Raw genomic sequence first — 23,272 nt, forward strand, 5'->3', positions numbered from 1 at the left:
ACTAAGTATCTTTACTCTCAAACTTCTGGGTGGTAACTAAATATGCCAGATCTCAGTCACTAAAGTTAAAAATCTAGAGCCAAACCCCACTCCCTGGAAAACTGGCAGTTTGGGGTTTCTGTCATACATTAATCTTGTCATGTACATTGTGTAATCATTCTCAACGAAGTTTCCCAAGTATTTTCGATGTCACTTAGCTTGGCTGTCTGAGGCTTTACCAGGAATAAATATGCCTAGAATCAAATCATTCTAGGTTTAGGCAACTTAAGCACCTACAAACACAAGATTATTATTAAAAGTCATCTACTAGGCCTGGGTACAGTGGTTGACACCTGTAGTCCCAGCAATTTGGGAGGCCAAGGTGGGTAGATTACTTGAGGCCAGAAGTTCGAGACTAGCCTGGCCAACAAGGTGAAACCCCATCTCTACTAAATATACAAAAATTGACCAGACACAGTGGCACCTGCCTGTAATCCAGCTACTTGGGAGGTTGAGGCACAAGAATTGCTTGAACCCAGGAGGTGGAGGGTACAGTGAGCTGAGATCACGCCACTGCACTCCAGCCTGGGTGACAGAGCAAGACTGACTAAAACAAAACAGAACAAAACAAACAAAAAAGTCATCTAGTATGAATGACATTTCCTCAGTTTCTTAGCGATATTCTTTAATCATAAAGGCCTACAGCTAGCCTAAAATACACCCTTCTTCCAACTTACCAGACAATTTTCTGCTTAATTTCCTCCATTAAGCATCCTTGTATTACCTGTACACAGGCAATTCCCTTTTCAAAAGTTTTTAAGAGCTAAATTCACCTTTATAATGTATTTTGAAATGTTGTCCCTGAACAACCAATGAGCATTCAAATGAAAATCTTCTACCTGTTCTTTGAATGTGTTATTACACTTTCTCTTTCAAGTAGGTTCAGACTTTTACCAGAAATGCTTAGTTAGTTTGGTTGTTCCTCTAGAACAGCAATCAACAAACTATGGCCCACAGGCTATATCTGGCCCACCATCTGCTTTTATAAGTAACTTTTAATAGAACATAGCCATGCTCATTTATTTTATTTATTTATTTTTTTGAGACGAAGTCTCGCTCTGTCGCCCGGGCTGGAGTGCAGTGGCCGGATCTCAGCTCACTGCAAGCTCCGCCTCCCGGGTTTACGCCATTCTCCTGCCTCAGCCTCTGAGTAGCTGGGACTACAGGCGCCTGCCAACTCGCCCGGCTAGTTTTTTTGCATTTTTTAGTAGAGATGGGGTTTCACTGTGTTAGCCAGGATGGTCTCGATCTCCTGACCTCGTGATCCGCCCGCCTCGGCCTCCCAAAGTGCTGGGATTACAGGCTTGAGCCACCGCGCCCGGCCCATGCTCGTTTATTTACATATTGTCTATGTAACTGCTTTTGCACTATAATGGCAGAGCTGAACAGTCCCAAAAGAGGTCCACAAAGCCTAAAATATTTACTCTCTGGTTCTTTATTAAAAACAAATAAAAAATTTTTAAAAAGCCTGACCCCTGCTCTAGGACAAGTCGCCAGAAGTGGCTTTGGCTCCACATAAAAGAGAAAAAAATGAACTACTATCTTGCAAAATACAGCTGTCATGAACGCCTATAGAAGACTCAAGTCTCAAGTCTAATTAGGCAGCTGTTAGGAATGTAGGCAGAACCAAAATAGTGTAGTCCTTTGATGACGTCCCTAAGATGAGGCAAGGACTGGAAGGAAGCCATACGGGTACAAGACGCAAATGTCATCTAAAGCAGATCTGCCAGGAGAGGGCTGTGAGTTCTTGCAGACATCAGATCCTTTTCCCTTTTCCTAGCTTACCCTCCATTTTACTGTGATACAGCAAAAAAATTTTAGTTACCTCTTATGAAGAGACTGTATGAACATAAATGACTATAGCAATGTTTTAGATTTAGGACTTTTATTTTTTTCACACCCAAGTTAACCTGAGTTGACTCTCATTGTTCCCCTATCTACCCATAGTCCCCATACAACAACAAGAAATATTCGCTTTCACATTACAGCATAAAGACCACCTAAGCTTTGGCAGCTGACTTGTAGTGGGTCAGTGTGCGGGCAGAAGGGTCAGTGGCATTGATCCACTTGGGCATCCAGTAATGGCTCAGCCAGTCAGCCCGGCCTGGGTAATGGCGTTCAAAGATTTGACGGTAGTAATAACCTTCTTTGGTTTTAGGAGTATTGAAGGGAAATTTCTGGGCTGCATTTGCCATCATTGCATCATCAACCTGTAAGAATAAGCATATAGGAGCAAAACAGTTTTTTTAAATGGCAGGAAATGCTTGTTGACTCTGGTCTCACAAAACAGAAAACATTCAGATAAGACATGACTGTAAATTGTATGAGACCCTTTGAATCACCCATCACTTAGAAAATGCTAAAGTATTCATAATATGGATAGCTGCAGTGCCTTTTAAAGAACACTCATATGCATATTTTTAATACGTAGTGGCTCTATTTTAGTCATTTGTGCCTAACAAGATCTGGCACCCAGCAGGTGCCCAAAAATCTGATAAATGAAGATCAGTGATGATAAGTAGTAAGTCTCCTCTCTTTTTCAATTCCAGATGCTACTTTATAATCCTTCATGCTACTTAATTCTTATGTAATTCCTATAAAAGAGATAAGTGTTTACAGAGACTGTGAATCTCTCTGACAGGGACAAAGCATTCAAACTAAACACAGAATGAACAGCAATGACAGCTCTGCATACAAACTGTCACATTCCTAAAAACGTTTTTAAAGACATTATACCTGATGTTCCAAACTGTCACATTCCTAAAAACGTTTTTAAAGACATTATACCTGATGTTCAACGTATTCCTGTAAAATCTTAAACCAGGAATTCTTAACTGAAGTTATTCCATCACTGAAGGCTTCTTTTGGTCGCCAGAGAATCTCTTTGGGTATCAGACTGGACTCCTCAAACGTCTCTCTCAGGAGATGTTTTTCTATCCCATTCTGATATGAAAAAAAAAAAAAAAAGGAGCATCAGTTAAAAATTACAAACATAATCTGATGGCAATGGACAGTTTTTATCTTGAGTTGATTTACCCACCTTTGGAGTTCTCATTTCTGGTGGCAGAGACAAGTAATAGGAAGAAAATCGATGATCTAGAAATGGGACTCTCAGTTCAAGGCTTAAAGGAGAAAAGAAGAAAATCTAAATTAAAATGGGTATTTAGTGCCTGTCAGTTTAGGTTCTGATTTAGTTTTCCCATCAATTCAACCAGATCCTAAGAAATGTTAAGGTCATACAGTCACATACAAGCCTCCTAATGACTGCTCTACACTAATGAATAAATACAAAAAAAAAAAAATCTTCATTTAAAATAACATATATATATATATATATATATATATATACACCATGTCATCGAGGGAGTAAAACTAACTGAGACTATTACTTTTACTTTCCCTTCTAGGAATAGTTGAATGCATATTTCAAAAAGCAGAAAAAGTTACAAATCATGAGTGACCCAATCATTAAGAAAATTCCTTGCCTGAACCTTTCTTACTCAGTGTTTTCTAGGTGAGACCATCTCTTCTAACAATTGTGATGACAATACAGTATTTTTTTTTACCACTGATTAACAATTCACATACAATATGCAATTTAAACCAGAGTCCCACTATATTTCATCAAATTCCGTATCACCGGTTTCCTGAAGCCTAGTGACTCTAGTTAGGACAAGTAGAGAGGATAATAACCAGATTCAGTTCATTCCCTAAACCCATGTTTAATTATATCCTGATCTAGGTGTGATTCAGCAGAGGCAACTAAAACATTTAATGACAGTTGTTTATCCTGTACAGTAAAAGTCTTCAGTTCTTCAACATAACTCTAGACAACCAGAAATGATACCAAAGAAACCTGGCTCGTTATAATGTAATCAAACCCCTTGCATCTTCACTACCCTATCCCCTCAGGGTCACTACAGCACCAAATAGGCATGGTGGGCACTCAGTACTTGTCACATGATGTTAACAATCTTTACTTCTCTTTAAAACACTTAACAGTAGCTGCTGCAGCAGCCTTCCCTCTTCCATCTTGGTTGTTCAGATGTGAGCAGAATGTTCTTACCTTTTAAAGGTGAAAACTCCAACTCAAACAACCTATGGAAGACGACTTCTCTCCATATACCACAACACCACTTTGAAATGTGGCCTAATTCTTTTGGGACAAAGTGAAGAAACAGCTTCATTTTCTCTATAGAAGTTACACTTTGTAACATATAGCCAACTATATGCAACATATAGCCAACCAGCTATTGATTTTTATTTTTTCAGGGTATTGAGCTTTTTTTTGTTTTGGTTTGGTTTTCCTTTTTTTTGGTGTTTTTTTGTTTTTGTTTTACAGTAGCCTCTAAAAGTATTACCCGTGGGCAGCAGTAGTTCGATCTGCGCGGAGGACATCAAACAAATAGAGTTCCCTCAGAAGCCTCTCACTCTCCTCCTCGGCTTCTTCAGGAGAAGGAGCCTATTTCACAAACAAAAACACCAAGAGTTTTGCTTTTGGCACACAAAGCAGTTTTTCTTTCTCCCTCTCCAATCCTAAAGTTGGATAAGACAAAAAGTTAAACAAATTTAGGGAAGGGAGTAAATAACTGAACAGAGGTAAGCAGTGCTTTACAAAACATGCCTTCCTTCCTACCAAACTGCTAATATTAGAATAAAATGAACACACTGGGCAACAGTCATAATTCCACAGGATGCTAAGAAATGGCAGAAAGGTGATTCTCAAGCTTAACTAGTTTTATTTATTTATTTTTAGCTTTTTTTTTTTTTTTTTTTTAAGAGACAGGATCTTGCTCTGTCAACCGGGCAGGAGTGCAGTGGCGCAATCACAGCTCACTGCAGCCTCAATCTCCTGGGTTCAGGTGATCCTCCCACCTCAGCCTCCTTAGTAGCTTGGGGGTATAAGCATGAGCCATCATACCCAGCTGTAACTAGTTTTAAAGAATAAAAATCATCTTACACATTAAAATTTCTTTCCTCCTCAAGAGATAGAAAGCAAACATTATCAGGTTCCCTTTTGTAACCTCACGAGATACTCAAAGCTATTACTGTCATACTGAAAGATGATAGAAATAGTCAAACATTTCATAGTTTTCTTAATATAGCACGAATATTCCTCCACTTCAGAGTGGTTACCTTGTGAAAATATATGTAACCCTGCGTAAGTTCATCTGATCCTTCTCCAGAGAAGATCACCACGTTATCTGTGTTCTTCCGAATATACTTGGAAATTAAATACATACCTTAAATGAGAGAGAGAAATTAACTTTAATGTCAACATAACCTTCCACCAAAAATGCCTTTGATTTGATTTTTGGAAATAACTGAAAGCGTTACTACCATACTGGACTTCATATTAGTATACAGTAGTTTCCACAATAATGACCTTGTATTTACAAGCCATTTATATGTACTTAATCCAAAAGCACTACTGTAAAATAAAATAACCCAGAACCATTCTGTCATTTTATAAAAACAGGTTTTAAAATTCTAATGTTTTTAGACCAAGAATGTTCACCTCAAAACTATGCTAAGCTGAACAATGACTCAAATACCTAAAAATCGTGCCTTTCATAGTGGTATTATGACACAAAAATAAGAATAGCCATTTTGGTGGTTTAGTGTTAATTTTGTTAGGTACTTTCCCCCTGCCACTCCCCATTTACCAGATTTCACATAAAGCTAGGGAGACTATATAAGTTATTAAACTTGCCTCCTTGGTCCTGTACCGCATCCCTCTAAACCAGTGTTTCTTCTCAGCCTTGTTTTTATTATCACCTCAGCTAGAGAGCTGAGGTGATAGACACTTATTTTCCTAACCCCACCCCAGCCCCATGAAATTCCAATACCAGAGCTATCCTGTCTATCTGCTTATTTATTGTGATGTTTTGAAGGGCCATAAACCATCGTCATACCGAAGATATTTTTGCCCTCCAAGGCAAGTCTCTCAAGGGAGGCAGTAGCATACAAAGGTTCATTAACATTGTATCAGTCTAATTTGGGGTATACTTCCTATCTCAGTAGATACATTATCTACAAAATAAAATTAATATTGTTTGCAGAGCAATGATAGCTAGTGACTGGTAAGTTGTATGATGGAATATTTACCAAAATATATGTAAAATGAGTATTTCTTATCAAAAATGCATTACCAAATAGACCTATTGCCTCACTGTATACAGACTGTAGCCTGAGAAACTCTAAGAGAAATGGGAGGCAGAGGGCAGAAAATATATATCTGCTCCCTGGGGAAACACCAGCAGTGATACCAACAATGTGGAGGTTGAACTATGTATTTATTGTTCCCTTCACTCCAAAAGAGATTCAGAGAATTCTTAAGTGGTCTTAAATAATCAGTAACATAGGGATTTAATTTGTATTCATCCTTAAATAACATTTTTAAACTACAGCTTGAAATAAATTTTTTAAACCTTACTTTTTTTCAGTATTAGAAAAAGCTTTTTATTTAATAATATTATAATACCTTACCTACTGAAGCACGAACTGTTGTAATGTCGTAAGTTTCCAAGGAAAATATGACTTCATCCAGAGCCTGAATGCCTTCCTCAGAGTTAAAAAGGACTTCATAATGTTCACTTCCGATATGATTTGCCACCTTATTATATAAAGAAATACCCATTTATTTGTTAAAGAAAATAACTTCCCTTGAAAATCAAACAGGACGGGAGTTCACAAAGCTTTATGAATTAACAATGGTGGGAAAAAAAGAAAAATGGTTTTACAGCCCACCACATAAAAGCCCCATCCAGCACTGTTTCTTCGCCTGCTTCAACTCCACCACCAGGAAGTTCGTCTCCCCTCAGCTCCTCTGGTGCCAAGGCTTCAGCCATTCTCCCAGTTGGCACCTCGCTCCCTATTTTACCTAACCCACCTCATCTCTCTCTAGCCCAACATGGTCCCACTAAGCTTGGTCTTTTTTGGTCCTTCTGAAATGCCTAATTTTACATCCAGGATGTTATTCTTATATAGAATGGCCCCACCCCTCATTCTACTTTCCTTGGCTATTTTGATTCTCTCGGCATTGATCACTTTGCATTGAGACTGCTCTCTAGCTTTTTCTCATCCATGCTATGAAAGTTCTCCATAGTGGGAACTAGGTCTCCCACCCACTGAATACAGACAAGCTGCCCTCTTCCCACAGTATTCTAAATACAGTACTTTTTAAAATAATAATAACAGCTAACACTCATTAAGTACTTACTACATGCTAAGTTCTATCCTACTTACTTTACATGAATTATATCATTTCACCTTAAAATTTCCCCATAGCAGACACTATTATTTTTGTTACATCAATGAGTAGAGCCAGGATTTCAAATCACAAGTCAGGTTCCAAAACCTGCAGTGTTAGCCACGATACCATGCCTTTACATTCTTTTTAAAAAAACAAACGAACAAACAAAAAACCTTTTTTTTAAATTTTTCAAGATGGCGTCTTGCTATGTTGCCCAGCCTGGATTTGAACTCCTGAGCTCAGACATCCCACCACTGCCTCCCAAGTATCTGGGACTACAGGTGTGTGCCACTGCACCTGACTTATGCCTTTACTTTCTTTCTTTCTTTTTTTTTTTTTTTTTTGAGACAAGGTCTTGCTCTATCACCCAGGCTCTATCACCCAAGAGGCTAAGACTACAGGCAGGCGCCACCAAGCTTGGCTATTTTTGCATTTTTTGTAGAGATGGAGTTTCATTATGTTGCTCAGGCTGGTTTCAAACTCCTGACCTCAAGTAATCTACCTCCCTCAGCCTCATAAAGTGCTGGGATTACAGGTGTAGGCCACCATGCCCAGATACCTTTACTTTCAAAAGAGCATAATTATCATCATAGGGTCTTTGTGAGAATTGTATGGGTCATAACAGATAAAAGTACACAGAGGACAGTGTACAACACAGTGCATATTCAACAGCCATTTCATTCTATTTTAATACATTTAATTTAAAACAATTGTCCCAGTCAATACAGCAGCAGAAGTAGAATCATCCATTATTGACTCCATTTCCATTCTAATAATAAGTCTACTCTAACTACACAAGGGACAGAGACAGCACCTTACCTTTCTAGCAGCCAGTAAATCGGGGCTGTCTTCCATGCCAATTGCAAATGTCTGGAGAGTATACTGTACTTGGGCCTCTTTCAGCTGCTTCAACAGGGTGGCAGCAACCAAGCTGGAGTCCAAGCCCCCTACATGCAAAAGAGGAAGTGGAAGTGTCCTAGTTATGTGCCTTGCATAAGACAGGGACAGAAGATGTATATTCCTGATAAACACCAAGATAATAGTTTTACCATTTAAAACCCGCATGTTTTATAAGCTGAAATCAACTTCAGTAAGAGAAAAATATACAAACTGTGATAATAGTAGTATTTGAATTGGTTAAAAATCACTACACAGAATTCCAAGCATCCACTGGCTCACTCTTAACACCAATAACATAGCTACACTGTAACTCAAGTTAGAGTATGACTATGACTATTAAATGCAGCTTATAAAAAAATGTTTCCATCCGATAATGAAGGAAAGATTAAATCATACAGAAAATATTTTATAGTAAAAATAAAAGGGATGACTACAAATCATTTCAATTAAACACACACGAAATATAATTAGGTTTTTTAATTGATTTCACCTGATAAAAGGCAGCCAATCCTTCTGTCTGTCATCAAACGTTTCTTTACAGCATTATTAAAAAGGATCCTGAGGTTGTTCTTCACAGTTTCTATCTCAAAACCTATAAACACAGCAAGTAAACCAAACAGCTCCAGAAAATCTTGGGCTGGATCAGTTATTGAAACGAAATACACTATCATCAACATCTATCATGATGGTATTTACTCAATGGTGGAGTGTGCCAAATCGTAATGTGTTCCCTCCAAACAAAATAGGAAATAGGTTTTGAAACTAAAATCATTCAAATGATGGGAGAGTACAACTTATAATTTTTTTTCCCTTGGAGAAGGATGGGGAATAGGTGGATGGGTGTCTGCTACCTGGAAAGAGTTTGTCCACATTGTCATAGAGGGCATGCAGGGGTTCATCCCGACAGTGATGATATTTAACCATTTCCACAGATGCAACTTTGCCATTTGGCTTTAAATCCAAAACTTCATAGTGCCCAGGAAGAAAAGGCTCCACTTTTAAAAAGGGAGTCGTGGAGTGTTTCAATGTAACAAGACCTACAAATTCAAAAAGATACCTTTATTCAAATTAGGTAACTCTTCCCACTGTCACGATTAGTTAACATCCTCTACATTCCTATTTATTTTCCCTTTTTAATACAAACACATGGCCATTAAACAAGCAAAATAGGAAAAATAAATTCCTATTTTCCTAAGCCCTACCGTCTACTTACTGGAGAGATCATAATGGCATAGGGATATACTGCCAAATTACACTAACTTTTAGTAATTCAAAGAAATAGAAAAACCTCCAGTGTTCAATTTCTTCTTCTTAGATTTCTAATCAAGAAAATCTATTTTCTATACCAAAGCAAATATATACAAAAGGAAAAGACATACTTATGAAGCAAAGGGATGAACTGGAGTCCTAATGTTATGATAGTCTGGTAGTCATTTGTCATCACTGAGTTATTTTCAGAAAATAGCCGGCCGGGCGCGGTGGCTCAAGCCTGTAATCCCAGCACTTTGGGAGGCCGAGACGGGTGGACCACGAGGTCAGGAGATCGAGACCATCCTGGCTAACACGGTGAAACCCCATCTCTACTAAAAAATACAAAAAACTAGCCGGGTGAGGTGGCGGGCGCCTGTAGTCCCAGCTACTTGTGAGGCTGAGGCAGGAGAATGGCGTGAACCTGGGAGGCGGAGCTTGCAGTGAGCTGAGATCTGGCCACTGCACTCCAGCCTGGGCGACAGAGCGAGACTCCATCTCAAAAAAAGAAAAAGAAAATAGCCATGGTTCCCAGACCTTTAACAAGTACAATGATCCACTCTTAGCTACTTTGAAGTCAGATAAGGAGACATCTATCCCTTAACTAGTTGTTATACACTATATGTGAATAAAACCATATAACTTAAATTTCCTCAATAAATTCTCACAGACAGTACCCAACCTCACAACACCATGATCTTTGACACAAACATTAATGTTTTATTGTACATTGTAACAGACTATCTACATGGAATACCCATGATTTACAATTTGAGACTGTCTACCCAGCCAGTAACCTGTGTAGCACTGAATTCAAATACCAGAAAAAGGACCCAGATTCCCTCACCAGCTAGCAGAGCTCAAGTGAGCTACGCAGCCCAGACAGGGAATGAGGAGTAATTAAAAGGTTTTAAGCAGGCAGCACTATAATCAGATGAGTTTTCGACAGGTTATTCTAAAAGCATTCAGAAAGGAAAACTATTGCAGTATTCCAGATGAGATAATTTGGTCTGGAAAAGGACAGTGTCAAGGATACAGAATACAACAATCAAGGAATTTCAGAGGGTAAACTGGATGTGATCCTAGTTCCATATCAAGTGATCATCAGGCTCAAAGAAGGCCCAGGGGAGTAGGAGGCTGCTTTTCCCCGCTGTTCTCTTTACCAGGCTTGCCCAGAAGTCCTGGCAACTGACATACATATATATACTTGCTCTTTGCCATCTGATCACACTAGAAATGCCTGAAAATAAGCCAGTTGCGGTATCAGTACAAACACTGTGACTAGCGTCCTAAGTACCCCTTTGACTGATCTCATTATCCCTGCTTTGGCCAATATTAAATCTGAAAATTAAGTAACAAAGGATTTAAAGAATGGCAAAAAGAGGCAGGGAGAGAGATTTTAGGATGTTACTACTGTGTAGGTAAGGGATAAAAAATAAATGTCTTCCTCAAGTTTACCATCAAAAAGTGCTATACATGATTTGCAAGTATTTTCTTCCAACTTGTGGGCTGTCTTTTCATTTCTTGATGGTGTCCTTTAGACGTGCAAAACTGTTTAATTTTGATGAAGTCCAATTCATCAATTTGTATTGTTGTTTCTGGTCTCATATTTAAGAAAGATTTGCCAAATCCAGGGTCATGACAACTTACTTCTATGTTTGCTTCTCAGGATTTTATAGTTTTAGCCCTTACATTTATGTGGATTAGTTCAAAATGGATTCATTTGATGTATTTTTTTGTATCCATAGTTTTTGTATATGATGTTGGGTAAAAGTTCAACTCCAGGTTTTGCATATGTTTACATATCTGGTTGCCACTGTGCCAGTTTTCGAACTTCTTTCCCCACTGAATACTCTTGGCACCCTTGTCAAAAATAAGTTGATTATATATGTATGTGTTCATTTCTGACTCTCAATTCTATCCCACTCGTCTATACATCTATCCTTCTGCCAGTATTATACTGTCCTTATTACCATTGTCTTGTAGTAAGTTTTAAAATCAGTAAGTATGAGTTCTCCTACTTTGTTCCTCATTTTCAAAGGATTGTTTTGGCTATTCTTAGTCCCTTGCAATTCCATATGAATTTCAGAGCCAGCTTGTAGATTTTACAAAGAACTCATCTGGGATTCTGATAGGGATCAAGTTGAATCTGTAAATCAGTTTCGGGAGGACCGCCATCTTAATAATGTTAAGCCTTCGATTCATGATCATGGGATACTTTTCCATTTATTTAGATCTTCTCTCATTTCTTTCAACAATGTTTTATAGTTTTCAGTATACAAGTTTTCCACTTCTTAAATTTATTTCTAAGTATTTTATTCTTTTTGATGCTATTATAAATGAAGTTGCTTTCTTAATTTCATTTTCAGATTGCTCATTTTAAGTATGTAGTATTCAGTTAAAGTGTGTCAAACACCATTGATTTTTGTATATTGATCTTGTATCCTGCAACCCTGATGAACAGAAGGGATTTCTACCTAGAATACATAAGAAACTATTACAATTCAGTAACAAAAAGACAAAGTAACCCAATTAGAGATGTATAATTCAAGAACGGATAAACAAACTGCAGTGCATGCAAACAAATGGAATATTATTCAGCAATTTAAAAAATGAGCTATCAAGCCATGAAAAAACACGGAAGAACCCTACATGTATACTGCTAGGTGAAAGAAGCCAGTCTGAAAAGGCTACATACTATATGATTACAACTATTATATGACATTCTGGGAAAGGCAAAGTGAAAGAGAAAGTAAAAAGATCAGTAATGACTGGGGCGGGGTTTAGGAGGAAGAGGACAGGAAGGAATCAATAAGTGGAGCACAGGAGATTTTTTAGGGCAATGAAACTGTTCTACATAATACTGTAATGGTGGGTACATGGCATTAAACATTTGTCAAATCCAAAAATCTATAAAACACAAAGAGTGAACCCTTACATAAACTATGAACTTCAGTTAATATATAAGTATCAGTTCATCAAATCTAATAAATGTAGCACAGTAACGCAAGATGTTAAGAGTTGGGACAACTGGGCGGTGGCACTGGAGGGGGAGCATATGTGAACTCTCTGCATTTTCCTCTCAATTTTTTATAAAACTGCTCAAAAAAAAAAAAAGTCTATTACGTTTTTCAAATAAAATGATCCCTAGCAGGAAAAAAAGTGGCAAAGGATTTGAACAAATATTTCTCCAAAGAAGATACACAAATGGCCAATAAGCATAAGATAAGATGCTGGACATCACGGTCAACAGGAAAATACAAATCAAAATCACAATGAAATACCACTTTACATACCCTAGGATGGCTAGAATTAAAAAGTCACACAGTAAGTGTTTGTGAAGATGTGGAGAAACTGAAATTTTAACACACTGCTGGAGGGAATAAAAAATAATGCAGCCATTTCGGAAAATCATCTGGTAGTTTTTCAACTGAACATAGTTATCATGTGTGCCAGCAATTCTACTCCTAGGTATACACCCAAGAGAAATGTCTACACAAAATCTTGTATACCAATGTTTACAGCAGCATTATTCGTAATAGCCAAGAGGGGTAAACAATGTCCTAAATGTCCATCAACTGACAAGTGGATAAACAAAATGCAGTGTATCCATGTAATGGAGTATCATTTGGCCATAAAAAGTAAGTACTGATACATGTTACAGCATAGACAAATCTTGAAAGCACTATGCCAAGTGAAAGAATCCAGTCACAACAGCCCATATGATATATAATCCCATTCATATGAAACATACGGAATACGGAATCCAGAGGCAGAAAGATTGGTGATTGCCGGGGCTACAACTGCGGGGGTGCAGATAATGGATATGGAGAGATGGAATTCAAAGCTAAAGGGCACAGGAGGCAGGGTGTTGTGGTGCATGCCTATACTCCTAGCTACTAGGGAGGCTGAGGTGGGAGAATCGCTTGAGCCCAGGAGTTCAAGGCTGCACTAAGCTATGTTCAGACCACTGCACTCCAGCCTGGGCTGGGCGACTGAGCAAGACCCCATCTCTAAAAACAAAAACAAAACCAAAAAACCTAGTTGATCCTGCCAGCAAAAACTAAGCTAAAGGGCATAGGATTTGATTTTTTTTTTTTTTTTTTTTTTTTTGAGGTGGAAAAACAATTCTAAAACTGACTGGAGTGTCGGTTACCAACATCTGTGAATACACTAAAAACCACCAAACTGTATACTTCAAGTGGGTGAATTACATGGTATGTGAATTATCAATAAAGCTGTTTTAGAAATCCTAATATTTGCTGTGCTACAACTGCAGCAAAGTACCACAGTGCAATAATCGCAGAGTCAACCCTACCATTATAGTATGACACAGGAAAACTTAAAACTGCACTTAGGATCAAGCTAGACGTAGAGCATATTAGCATAGCAAAAAATAAATGACTGCACTAAAGAATCATCCTTCAAGTATTACAGAATTTAAGTGCTGAAAAGGAGAGTACAACTCCTCTGTTTTTTTTTAAAAAAGGTTAAAGACTCATAACTTAATTAGTCACTTGTAAAATTCTGGATTGCTCTCTAAGAGATTTTCAAATATAATTTTAAAGCAAACATACAACCAAGACAATAATGAACGTCTATAGAAAAATTTATTATTACCTTTAGCTTCTGAACATACAGCCAAAAATCCATCTTCTGTCATTGCTTTAAACAAAGGTCTGACTCCATATGTATCTCTGCCCAGGAACACTTTCTTATTGGCAGTATCCAGTAAAACAAATGCAAACACACCATCCAACATACAAATTGTTTGCTCAATTCCTCCTTTGTCATAAAGATGAAGGATTATCTCACCATCCACGTTGGTCTGGTATTCAAATTCAAAATGGCGTTGCATCTTATGAAGCAATAGCAAAACCAAAATGTTAGATTCCTTGTACATTCACTAATAATTTCTTATTGCCAAGTTGCTTCAGTATTTCTGAGCTCTATAATCCTTTCATGCACTTTGGTGATTTAGGAGAATCACAGCATTATCAAACTAGGGTTTGCTTCAACTCATAATCTGCAAATTCTGTTCAACATAAAGCTGAACCCATGAAAATTTTAGTTGCAGTCTGAGAAACAGAATATAATGGGAATGTGCCAGAATAGTAACCTGTGGAGGGATGAAAATGCATATTGTATACATACTATGTATGTAATACATATATATTCAGATTGAGTCTCCCTTATCTGAAATGTTTGGAACCAGAAGTGTTGTGTTTTGGATTTTGGAATATTTGCATATATGTGAGATATCTTGGGGATGAGACCCAAGTCTAAACATGAAATTCATTTATGTTTCATATATCTTATACACATAGCCTACAGGTAATTTTATATAATATTTCAAATAATTCTGTGCATGAAACAAAGTTTGTGTACATGGAACCATCAGAAAGCAAAGGTATCACTATCTCAGCTACCATGTGGAAAATCTGTGGCTGTTTGCCATCATTGACCATCATTCCTGACTGAATTTATATGCTACTAAAGAACAATCATTTTTATACACTTATTCATACGTAAGTAAAAAATATGACCTACCATTAATACAGTAAGAAAATAATAAGTAGCATAGTAGTATCACCAGAATACCTGTATCAGCAGTTAAACAGCTGTACAAACAATGGCAGGCTTTCAGACTCCACCGACAATGCTGTGTTTTGATTAAAAGGTTACTGTACACTGTATCTTTTTTTTTCCTTTTTTAGGTGAGAAGAAATATCAGAAGCAGCTGAGCAACTAGGAAGCGGGTCCTCTGAGGTTGAGGAGGCACTTGGCCAAATGACTTTTGTAAGTGTTTCTCCAGAGTCATCTGCCTCATTAACAACGGCTTCTGTCTTGGAAGTCTCTCTTTGATTTTATAGACTGATATGACCTCTTGTTCTGTTATGAATGCAGGTAGCTCTAGTCTTTCAGTATCTCTATCACACATTTTCATCATGTAATCTAAACCTTTACACTACAGTCCAATTTCTCCTATAGCTTGACTTTCTGTGTTATGTTTCTACTTTTCCTTATCATTGCTGCTCAAAGAAATATCTACAGGTCTTTTTGACATTTTCAGTATCTTAACACCACAGAGCAGAAAATAAGCAAAAATATACAATGGGTAATGCGCAGAGGTCCCATCTGTGGGGATCCTGGATCCTGCCATTGGCGTGTCCAGCTTGCACATGTGCCATTCTATTACCCTTTGTGGGCATGCTTGCACGGGGAAATCTGGGCATGTGTAGAAAAGTTATACTGCAGCTGAAGGGGGCTGAGAGGATCTTTTTTCCCTAGGGCACGCCAAATAAACTGTGTTTTACACCTGCATTTTGACTGTGACATCAAAATGCACAGTAGTATCATGTCAGTGCTCAAAAAGTTTCAGATTTTGGAGCATTTCAAATTTCAGATTTTCAGATTAGGGATGCTCAACCTCTAAATGTAAGTTAAGATAACAGGTTGCCTGGTTGCCATGACACTAAAAAACGCGTCTTCTGCACCTAAAAATTTTTGGTTTGAGAAGATAGTATTGGCTAAGAAGTTCCTCCAGTTCAGCTTCAAAGTCCTAGCTATAAAAATGTAAAGCAAAGGGACAAACATCATTTGGCACCATTCCATGAAAAATAAATGGCTACATCACAATAACAGATACATGATCCAAAACAAAGCTGCTGGTCCCCAGGGGTGGACGACAATGCCCAGGGCTTCCACCACTGCAGTAGCATTAAAGCTACTCCTTACTTATAGACAAAATGATGGTGGCGCTTTATTAGTCTGCATGCCCCAAAGGAACAGCAAAGGGACTGTCTGCCACTGCATGCAGAATAGGAAGGTTTGATTAGGCTACTCCCCAATTCTGACACTCTCCACCATCACTGGCAAACTATGAGGATGAAAAGTCCTGGATGTATTCCTTTTTGAACCTTGTACTCAGGTTTTTGGCTGACATTAGAGAAAGAAGAGGTTTAAATCAGGTGGAAATCCTAGATAAGCTTAAAACATGCTTTCAAATTTCAAAAAGTAAACCTATTATGTATGTGCATGACCCATAAATATGCTTCACACTCCATCCAGCTCACTCCATCATTTGTGAATCTTTTGTCTATAAGCCCCCACCAAACTGTCCAAAAATGGGCTTTGCCTCCAGTGACTGTAAAGTCACTACCTGGTCACCCCTCTCTGCTCTATCAGGGATGATCTGTAACTAGCAGGTGGGGTCTGGAAACAGTCTTCTGCTGACTGTTCTGGGCTGAACTGCCTGAAGGGTTAGTGACTATAAAGCATTCACTGATATTAGCAAGCAACAGCTTCCAAAATCTACCTTGCCCACCTCTTTGGCCTAAACTTTGCAGGTAATTTATTTAAAAGGGAGAAGGGTCCTTTGGGTAATGGATGTATCACTTCCTACTCCCCTGAAACCAAACTCCAATGCTGCATCTTAGATAAAAGCCCTCAAATCTTACCTCCTGAAGTCATGCTGTCATCTGACTTGGCTGCAGGCCCCTGATACTCCCCTGCAGGGAGAGGGCCTGCTCTTTGCTCTAGCCTTGACCCCATTTCTCCTGTTTTTCATTCAGTCTCCCTCTACTCCCAGCACACCTCTGACTGTATTTCATTGTAGTGGTAAACTTTATTTTTACCAAAAAGGAGGTGTGGGGGGGGGGGGGCGGATTTTTGAATACTTTACATAAGCCTAAAATACACATTCTGTTCATTAGACAGTTTGCTAGCTGCCCCAACTACATAAGCTTCGATGCTTATGGAACAAACTTCTCTACTTTTACAAATGAAACATTTGGCTAATTCAGAATAGAAATTAATTATTTTCAAAATATTTAACTTCTTGTAACTTTTTAATGAAAAGAAACAACACTGTTCAAGTGAAGCAGGGCGTTTCCTATTTCATTTAAGGGGAAAGCCAAGCTGACAATGCCATAGCACCACCTAGCATTCATTCTCACGTATGTGACACTGATTTGACTCAGAAAGAAAAAAGTTGTAATACTCTCTTCTTCCACCTCCCACTAGCAGGAAAGTCCATTCTTGCCTTTCCTTTTCACCATTTCATCTCCAATCACCTAGAAAAATGATGTCTGGTGCATAGTAGGTCCTTTAATAAAGGAATAAAGAAATATGTAAAAGGAATCTCCTGAATAACTATTTTAAAACTTTTTAAATGAGAAGACTGTTATTAAGAGTGTTCCTATGAGCAGGCAACAAACAATGACAAAAGCTTTTGTTCAGAGATAAAAATGTCCAAAATGTGATTAGGATATAAATCTCTATCAATGCATGACAGGGTATCTATCAAGAAGTCTCAAAAAACACCAAGAAACATCACAACCAAATGCATGAACCTTGAATGAAATCTAGCTCAAAACAAACAAAAACCAGCTATAAAGATATTCTTGGTAACACTCTGAGTGGCCAAGGTGGGCAGATTGCCTGAGCTCAGGAGTTCCAGACCACCCTGGGCAACATGGTGAAACCCTGTCTTTACTAAAATACAAAAAATTAGCTGGGCATGGTGGCAGGTGTCTGTAGTCCCAGCTACTTGGGAGGCTGAGGGAGGAGAATTGCTTGAACCTGGGAGGCAGAGGTTGCAGTGAGCTGAGATCGTGCCACTGCACTCCAGCCTGGGTGACAGAATGAGACTCTGTCTCAAAAAAAAAAAAAAAAATTCTTGGGACACTTACGGAAATTTCATTTAAGAATAAACTGGATATTAGGTGGTATTATGGACTCTTAGGTTTAATAATGGCATTGATGTTATGTAGAAGAATGTCCTTATTCTTAGAAGATAAATGCTTATATATTTAGGAGTGTCATAATATCTGTACTGTACTCTCAAATGATTCAGCAAAAATATGTGTGTGTGTGTGTGTTTGTGTGTGTGTGTCTGTAAAAGAAAACTCAAGCAAATATGGCAAAACATTAATGACTATTCAATCTAGGTGCTCGCTGTTCTGTTCTTTTCTATATGTTAGAAATTTTTTCAAAATGAAAAGCTGGGGAGAAGGAGAAAAAAATTCTAAGAGTCAAAGAAACTGAACTGTAATTCTCATTTTTATCACTTCTTTTGTGACCATGTCATTTCACTCACCTTTTTATTCATCAGTTCCCTATTTACATACTTAGAGCAAATGAGATAATGAACATAGAGTGCCTTGCAAAGTAAAAAGCATGATACAGAATATGTAATATCATCGTGACCAACAAACTCTTAAGTTTAATCGCATCCAGACATCTGGTTTCTTTCTCCTTACCTTCTTATAGTTGTAGATTTCACCATTGTAACAGAGCCACAAATACGGATATTTCTTCACTCGAATTGGCTGCATTCCAAACAGTGGATCAACTACTGCCAATCGGTGAAATCCAAAGCAGCAGTTGGTGTATCCATTGACATTCTCAAAACGGAATGCATCTGGCCCTCTGTGTGCAATCTTCATAGCACTCAGACACTGAACAGAAAGGCAGTCGTCACTGCCAAACAGGGCCCAAATGCCACACATGGTACAATGAAGCTATAAGCTCTCTATGGAGATAAAAGCAGATAAATCAAAAATATTCAATATCCAATCCCAGTCTGCATTAAATCTTGATTCCAGAAACATGCATAAACCACTTCAAAGACTAAAATTTAAACCATCTTTTCTATAGCGATTCCCCATTAGGTTGGCAGGCACACGGGAGTAGAGAATGATTTAATTTACTTACAGGTATTCAGAAAATATAGTGACCTCTACATTTAATGGGCTACAGCAGCTTAGCACCTAGTCAAAGCCTGCATCTCTCCCACCTTAGGATTTAGTGGTTGGCTAGAGCTGGCAGCATCTAGGCCACATCTGTCTCTGCATTCTAAGTTTGCTTCCAAGATATAGATACAAATCCAGGCTGGCTCCAGCCTAGCCAGGGATCCCTCAAAGATCCAAGAGACTTTCCAGATTACTAGAGTCTCCTCTCAGGTTGTCTTGACAGTTAAATGCCCTCTCTTTATCTGAACTAGCTGCAGGTACAATATAATGTATACAACAGAAAATCATACTGCTGTAAGTGTAATACTAAGATGCACAGCTCTTTTAAGCATTTCACCATATTACATCTAGGTTACCTCTAAGTGATTTATTCAGATGTGATTGAAGAAAATCTAAAGGGAAAAGAAAACAATTTAATTTGATATCAGATATCCTGGCTTTATAACAAATAAAACATTTTAAGTTAATAGAAGATACAAAATGTTCACTATCAAAATGTCCCAAGTGACAAAAATGTTCTCAAATATTTCTGTCTCAAAGTTGCATTGTTCAGTAAGGAAGCAAATTAGGTGGGACATACACAGCAACAACATCCCTAATAAAAACTTGGCTCATCCCTGTAAGCCAGGAAGCAAGTAAGTCATCCTCACGTATGTTAATTACTTTCCAATTTCAAATTCTCAACTGTGAAATAAAGCGCTGTTTTATTTGGCTGCTGCCAGCTCAAAATGACTGTTTTTATTAAAACATCTCTAACTTGAAAAAATAACTATTTTGGTGTTTTTTTAAAAAAAACTGCAAATTGCAGCAAATGCCCAGATAATTTGGGATAAACACCCTAAGGAAAAAATATATATTCAAGTTGCGTAAGTCACTTTGAGCAATCCTTTGGTGATATTTCATTTATATCTAAAAGCACCAAAGGTTTAGCTGGTTTTCCAGAAAACCAGAACCAAATAATATATGGTTATAATGAAAATCATCTCAAGCAATTTGGAAATGAAGTACCACATGTCCTATGCTGTCCCTTCCATGCACTTGACCAAATAGCCCAAATAGCCTACAACAAATTATTTGAGATTTACTGGAAAAATTCCATAAGATTTAAATGAGATGACTACTAATAAGCCATCTGCCTTTGACTCTATACCAGTTAAAAATGGGTTAGGAAAGTGCTTTGAAAATCAAGTGTGGTCATCAGGGAATCATTTACCTAAGTTTTCTTAACGCCGCTTAGTGAATCCCTGTATTAATCCTGCTATAATAAATACACGCTAACCTCTAAACTGGAGGGGAAAGAGGGAGAACAAAGGGGCATGTAAAGTACACTTATTTTTTCTAGTAGGAAAAGTCCAATTAAAACTATAACTTATTATTTTTATTGGAATCAGTCTTATAGAAGGGCAAAGTTCCTACTACCGCAACCTGTTCTCAATATTTTTATTTCTTCTTAAACTTCTAGAGCAGTGCTGTCCAATAAATATGTGAGCCACGTATGTAATGTTAAATATACTAGTAGCCCCATTAAAAGAAAAAGGTGAAATTAATTTTAAATATACTTAACTCAATATGTCCCAAATAGTATCATTTTAACATGTATGTAATCAATATAAAAAATTATCAAGCAGATATTTTACACTGTTCTTCCTACTCCAACGACAAAATCCAGTGTATTTAACACAACACACCTCAATTAGGACTAGTTAGCATTTCAAGTGCTCAACAGCTACAGGTAGCTAGCGCCTACCGAACCGGACATGGCAGTTTCAGGGCATTTAATTTCTATTCCACTTTATGTTACTTAAAACTTCACCCTCTCACCTTACTTTTATGTTAAGATGTCAGTAAGTAACCAACTACAGACAAGTTCAAGCCCTATTTTACCTCTAATTACTCTTACAGCAATGCTATGAATCATGATTTAAAATTAAAAAAAAAAAAAAACTGCTGTTAAATTACTAGTCAAGCGCCCAGGGCAATGGACAGTAAAGAAATAATGTAGGCCAACGGCCGAGAAGAAAACTGTCCTTTTATTTAAAGCTACAACAATCATCTGAAGCCAGCCCTGTAAAATGACATCCACTGAAAAAGGCACGCTAGTTCTTCTACCTTTTTCTGTACTTGGCCGCCTGTGTCCCTAAACAGACCTCTTCTCGGCAGGGTTTGCTCAGCAAGTCACTTGTTAAGTCTTGCAGTCTACAGAGAGGGGTGGGGACTGGCAGGGGTGGCGGGGTGAGAGGGGAGGAGGAAGGTGAGGGGTCCAGGTGAGGACGAGGGCAGTTGAAGGGGAAAGCACAGACACCGAGGCAGTAATAAAGCCAGAGTCTCTTCTTCCTAGATCAGGACCACGCGACACCTGACTGCGCCCTGGCCACCAGCACGCTCCGACCAGTCCGCCGCAGGGGCCTGGACTGCGAAAATGTCCACAGGCTTCGACGCCACATAGTAAAAAAAGTACACATGTAACATTTACAGGGGCTCAGACCGCCGCTGCCTTCTCTCCGGAGCAGCCCGGCCTCCGGGTCCTGGTTCCCTCTTGATGCCTCAGGGGACCAGGACATAGAGGTCCTTCCGCTACCTGCCAGTTGCGCAACAATCGCTAGGCGTCCGCCCCGCCCTCTCTACCGCAGGAGCCGCAGCATCAGCAGGCGCCCCCGAACTGCGTCTGCCGGGTGCCAGGCTTAAGGACGCATCCTCCTCCCCCTCCTCCCGGAGCAGCCGCAGGGCACACGAGGAGGGTGCTGGCGCTGGGCGCACGGCGCGGAGCGAAGGGTCCAGCTCACCTGGGCGTAAGCAAGTCAAGCAGATACGGTGAGCGGGGGCCGGGCAGCGGACAGCGTGCTGGCCGGCGAGACTCCGGGCGCTTATACCGACCTGGCTCCTGTAATGCGTGCGGGAAGTTTCATCATGCCTGCGAGGACCAACCAGCGCGCATAGGGGCGGGGCCGCGGGGTGGCCAGGGCGGAGCTGGATTGAGTGGGGCGGTGGGAGGGCGCAAGGAGGAGCTCTTTTGTTTCCAGCACATTGCGTCTCAGTGCACCTGTTTAAGGATAGCCTCAGAGATCCGTCCAGACTACCTGCTGTTCTGACAATTAGGGAGTTTTCTATACTTGATTTGTTCTTAGGGAAATCATCACCGTTTATTTGTCGCACTACCGTCTGATTTAGTATGCAGTGCAGAGAAAAGCTTGTTCTAAGAAACTGATGCGTGAGGCCTAAAATGTCCTTATAAAATCTATTAATAAATCGGGGCCAAGAGTGGTGGCTCACGCCTGTAATCTCAACACGTTGAGAAGCCAAGGCAAGAGGATCACTTGAAACCAGGAGTTCAAGACCAGTTTGGGAAACACAGCGAGATCACATCTCTACAAAAAATGGTGGCACACCCTTGTAGTCCCAGCAACTCAGGAGGCTGAGGCAGAGGGACAGCTTGAGCCCAGGAGTTTGAGGCTGCGGTGAGCTCCACTCCAGCCTGGGCGACAAAGGGAGACCCCCATCTCTAAAACAATAAAATAAAATCTAAATCTGATTGATACATGAAGCCAAAATACATCAGTGGTCCTTAAACATTTTAAGTACAAAGATTCCTTTTAGAATCTCAAAAAGTATTTTGTCAGCCTGCCTCCACAAGATGATTATGTGCTTTTAAGTATCTCTTTGATGAAGAAAAGACATCACGATTTAAAAGAGTATCATAACACTCTTAAATCGTATTTTGCTAATTACATCAGCACTGAAATAAATTGAGAAATAGTAAAATTATATGTGCATGACCTACTATGATCAGACTACAGTCAATGCTCGGGGAGCATGCAGATTTGATATCCCCATACAACGCATTCCCGGCTAAATCAAAAATGCCAACAATTTAAAATCCCTAAGCGCAGAAGATGGAGTAGTCGCTTAGTAGTTACAGGCAAGAGCAAAGATGAGAGATGACTTGTTCTAAGGATCATTCTTGCTGGAAAGTTTTCAGTATCAAACAGATTTTGCTGTATCCTAATTGATGTATTTTAAATCTGAGACCAATGTGGGAAAGTAATGTGGGAAAGCAATATGGGAAAGTAGGTCTTCT

General features: G+C 38.9%; 1 protein-coding gene across 5 annotated transcripts; it reads right to left on the reverse strand.

The window, feature by feature from the left end:
• Positions 1 to 1,907: 1,907 nt before the first annotated feature.
• ASNS (asparagine synthetase (glutamine-hydrolyzing)) lies at positions 1,908 to 22,169 on the reverse strand. 5 transcript variants are annotated; one of them, XM_011974715.1, is made up of 14 exons: positions 21,981 to 22,169; positions 21,345 to 21,627; positions 19,554 to 19,589; positions 18,706 to 18,977; positions 14,063 to 14,300; positions 9,046 to 9,231; positions 8,685 to 8,786; positions 8,114 to 8,241; positions 6,529 to 6,655; positions 5,176 to 5,282; positions 4,401 to 4,501; positions 3,080 to 3,161; positions 2,827 to 2,982; positions 1,908 to 2,249 (listed from the first exon to the last, which is right to left on the reverse strand). In XM_011974715.1, the coding sequence occupies exons 4-14, from the start codon at positions 18,952 to 18,954 to the stop codon at positions 2,040 to 2,042; spliced, it is 1,686 nt and encodes a 561-aa protein (XP_011830105.1). In that variant the 5' UTR covers positions 18,955 to 18,977; positions 19,554 to 19,589; positions 21,345 to 21,627; positions 21,981 to 22,169; the 3' UTR covers positions 1,908 to 2,039. The 5 variants fall into 5 exon arrangements, with proteins under 5 accessions (XP_011830105.1, XP_011830106.1, XP_011830104.1 ...); XM_011974716.1 differs by lacking the exon at positions 21,345 to 21,627 and having other exon boundaries at positions 18,706 to 18,903; XM_011974714.1 differs by lacking the exon at positions 21,345 to 21,627.
• Positions 22,170 to 23,272: the final 1,103 nt, after the last annotated feature.

The sequence above is a fragment of the Mandrillus leucophaeus genome, unplaced genomic scaffold (assembly GCF_000951045.1).
Source record: "Mandrillus leucophaeus isolate KB7577 unplaced genomic scaffold, Mleu.le_1.0 Scaffold148, whole genome shotgun sequence".
Classification (NCBI taxonomy): domain Eukaryota; kingdom Metazoa; phylum Chordata; class Mammalia; order Primates; family Cercopithecidae; genus Mandrillus; species Mandrillus leucophaeus.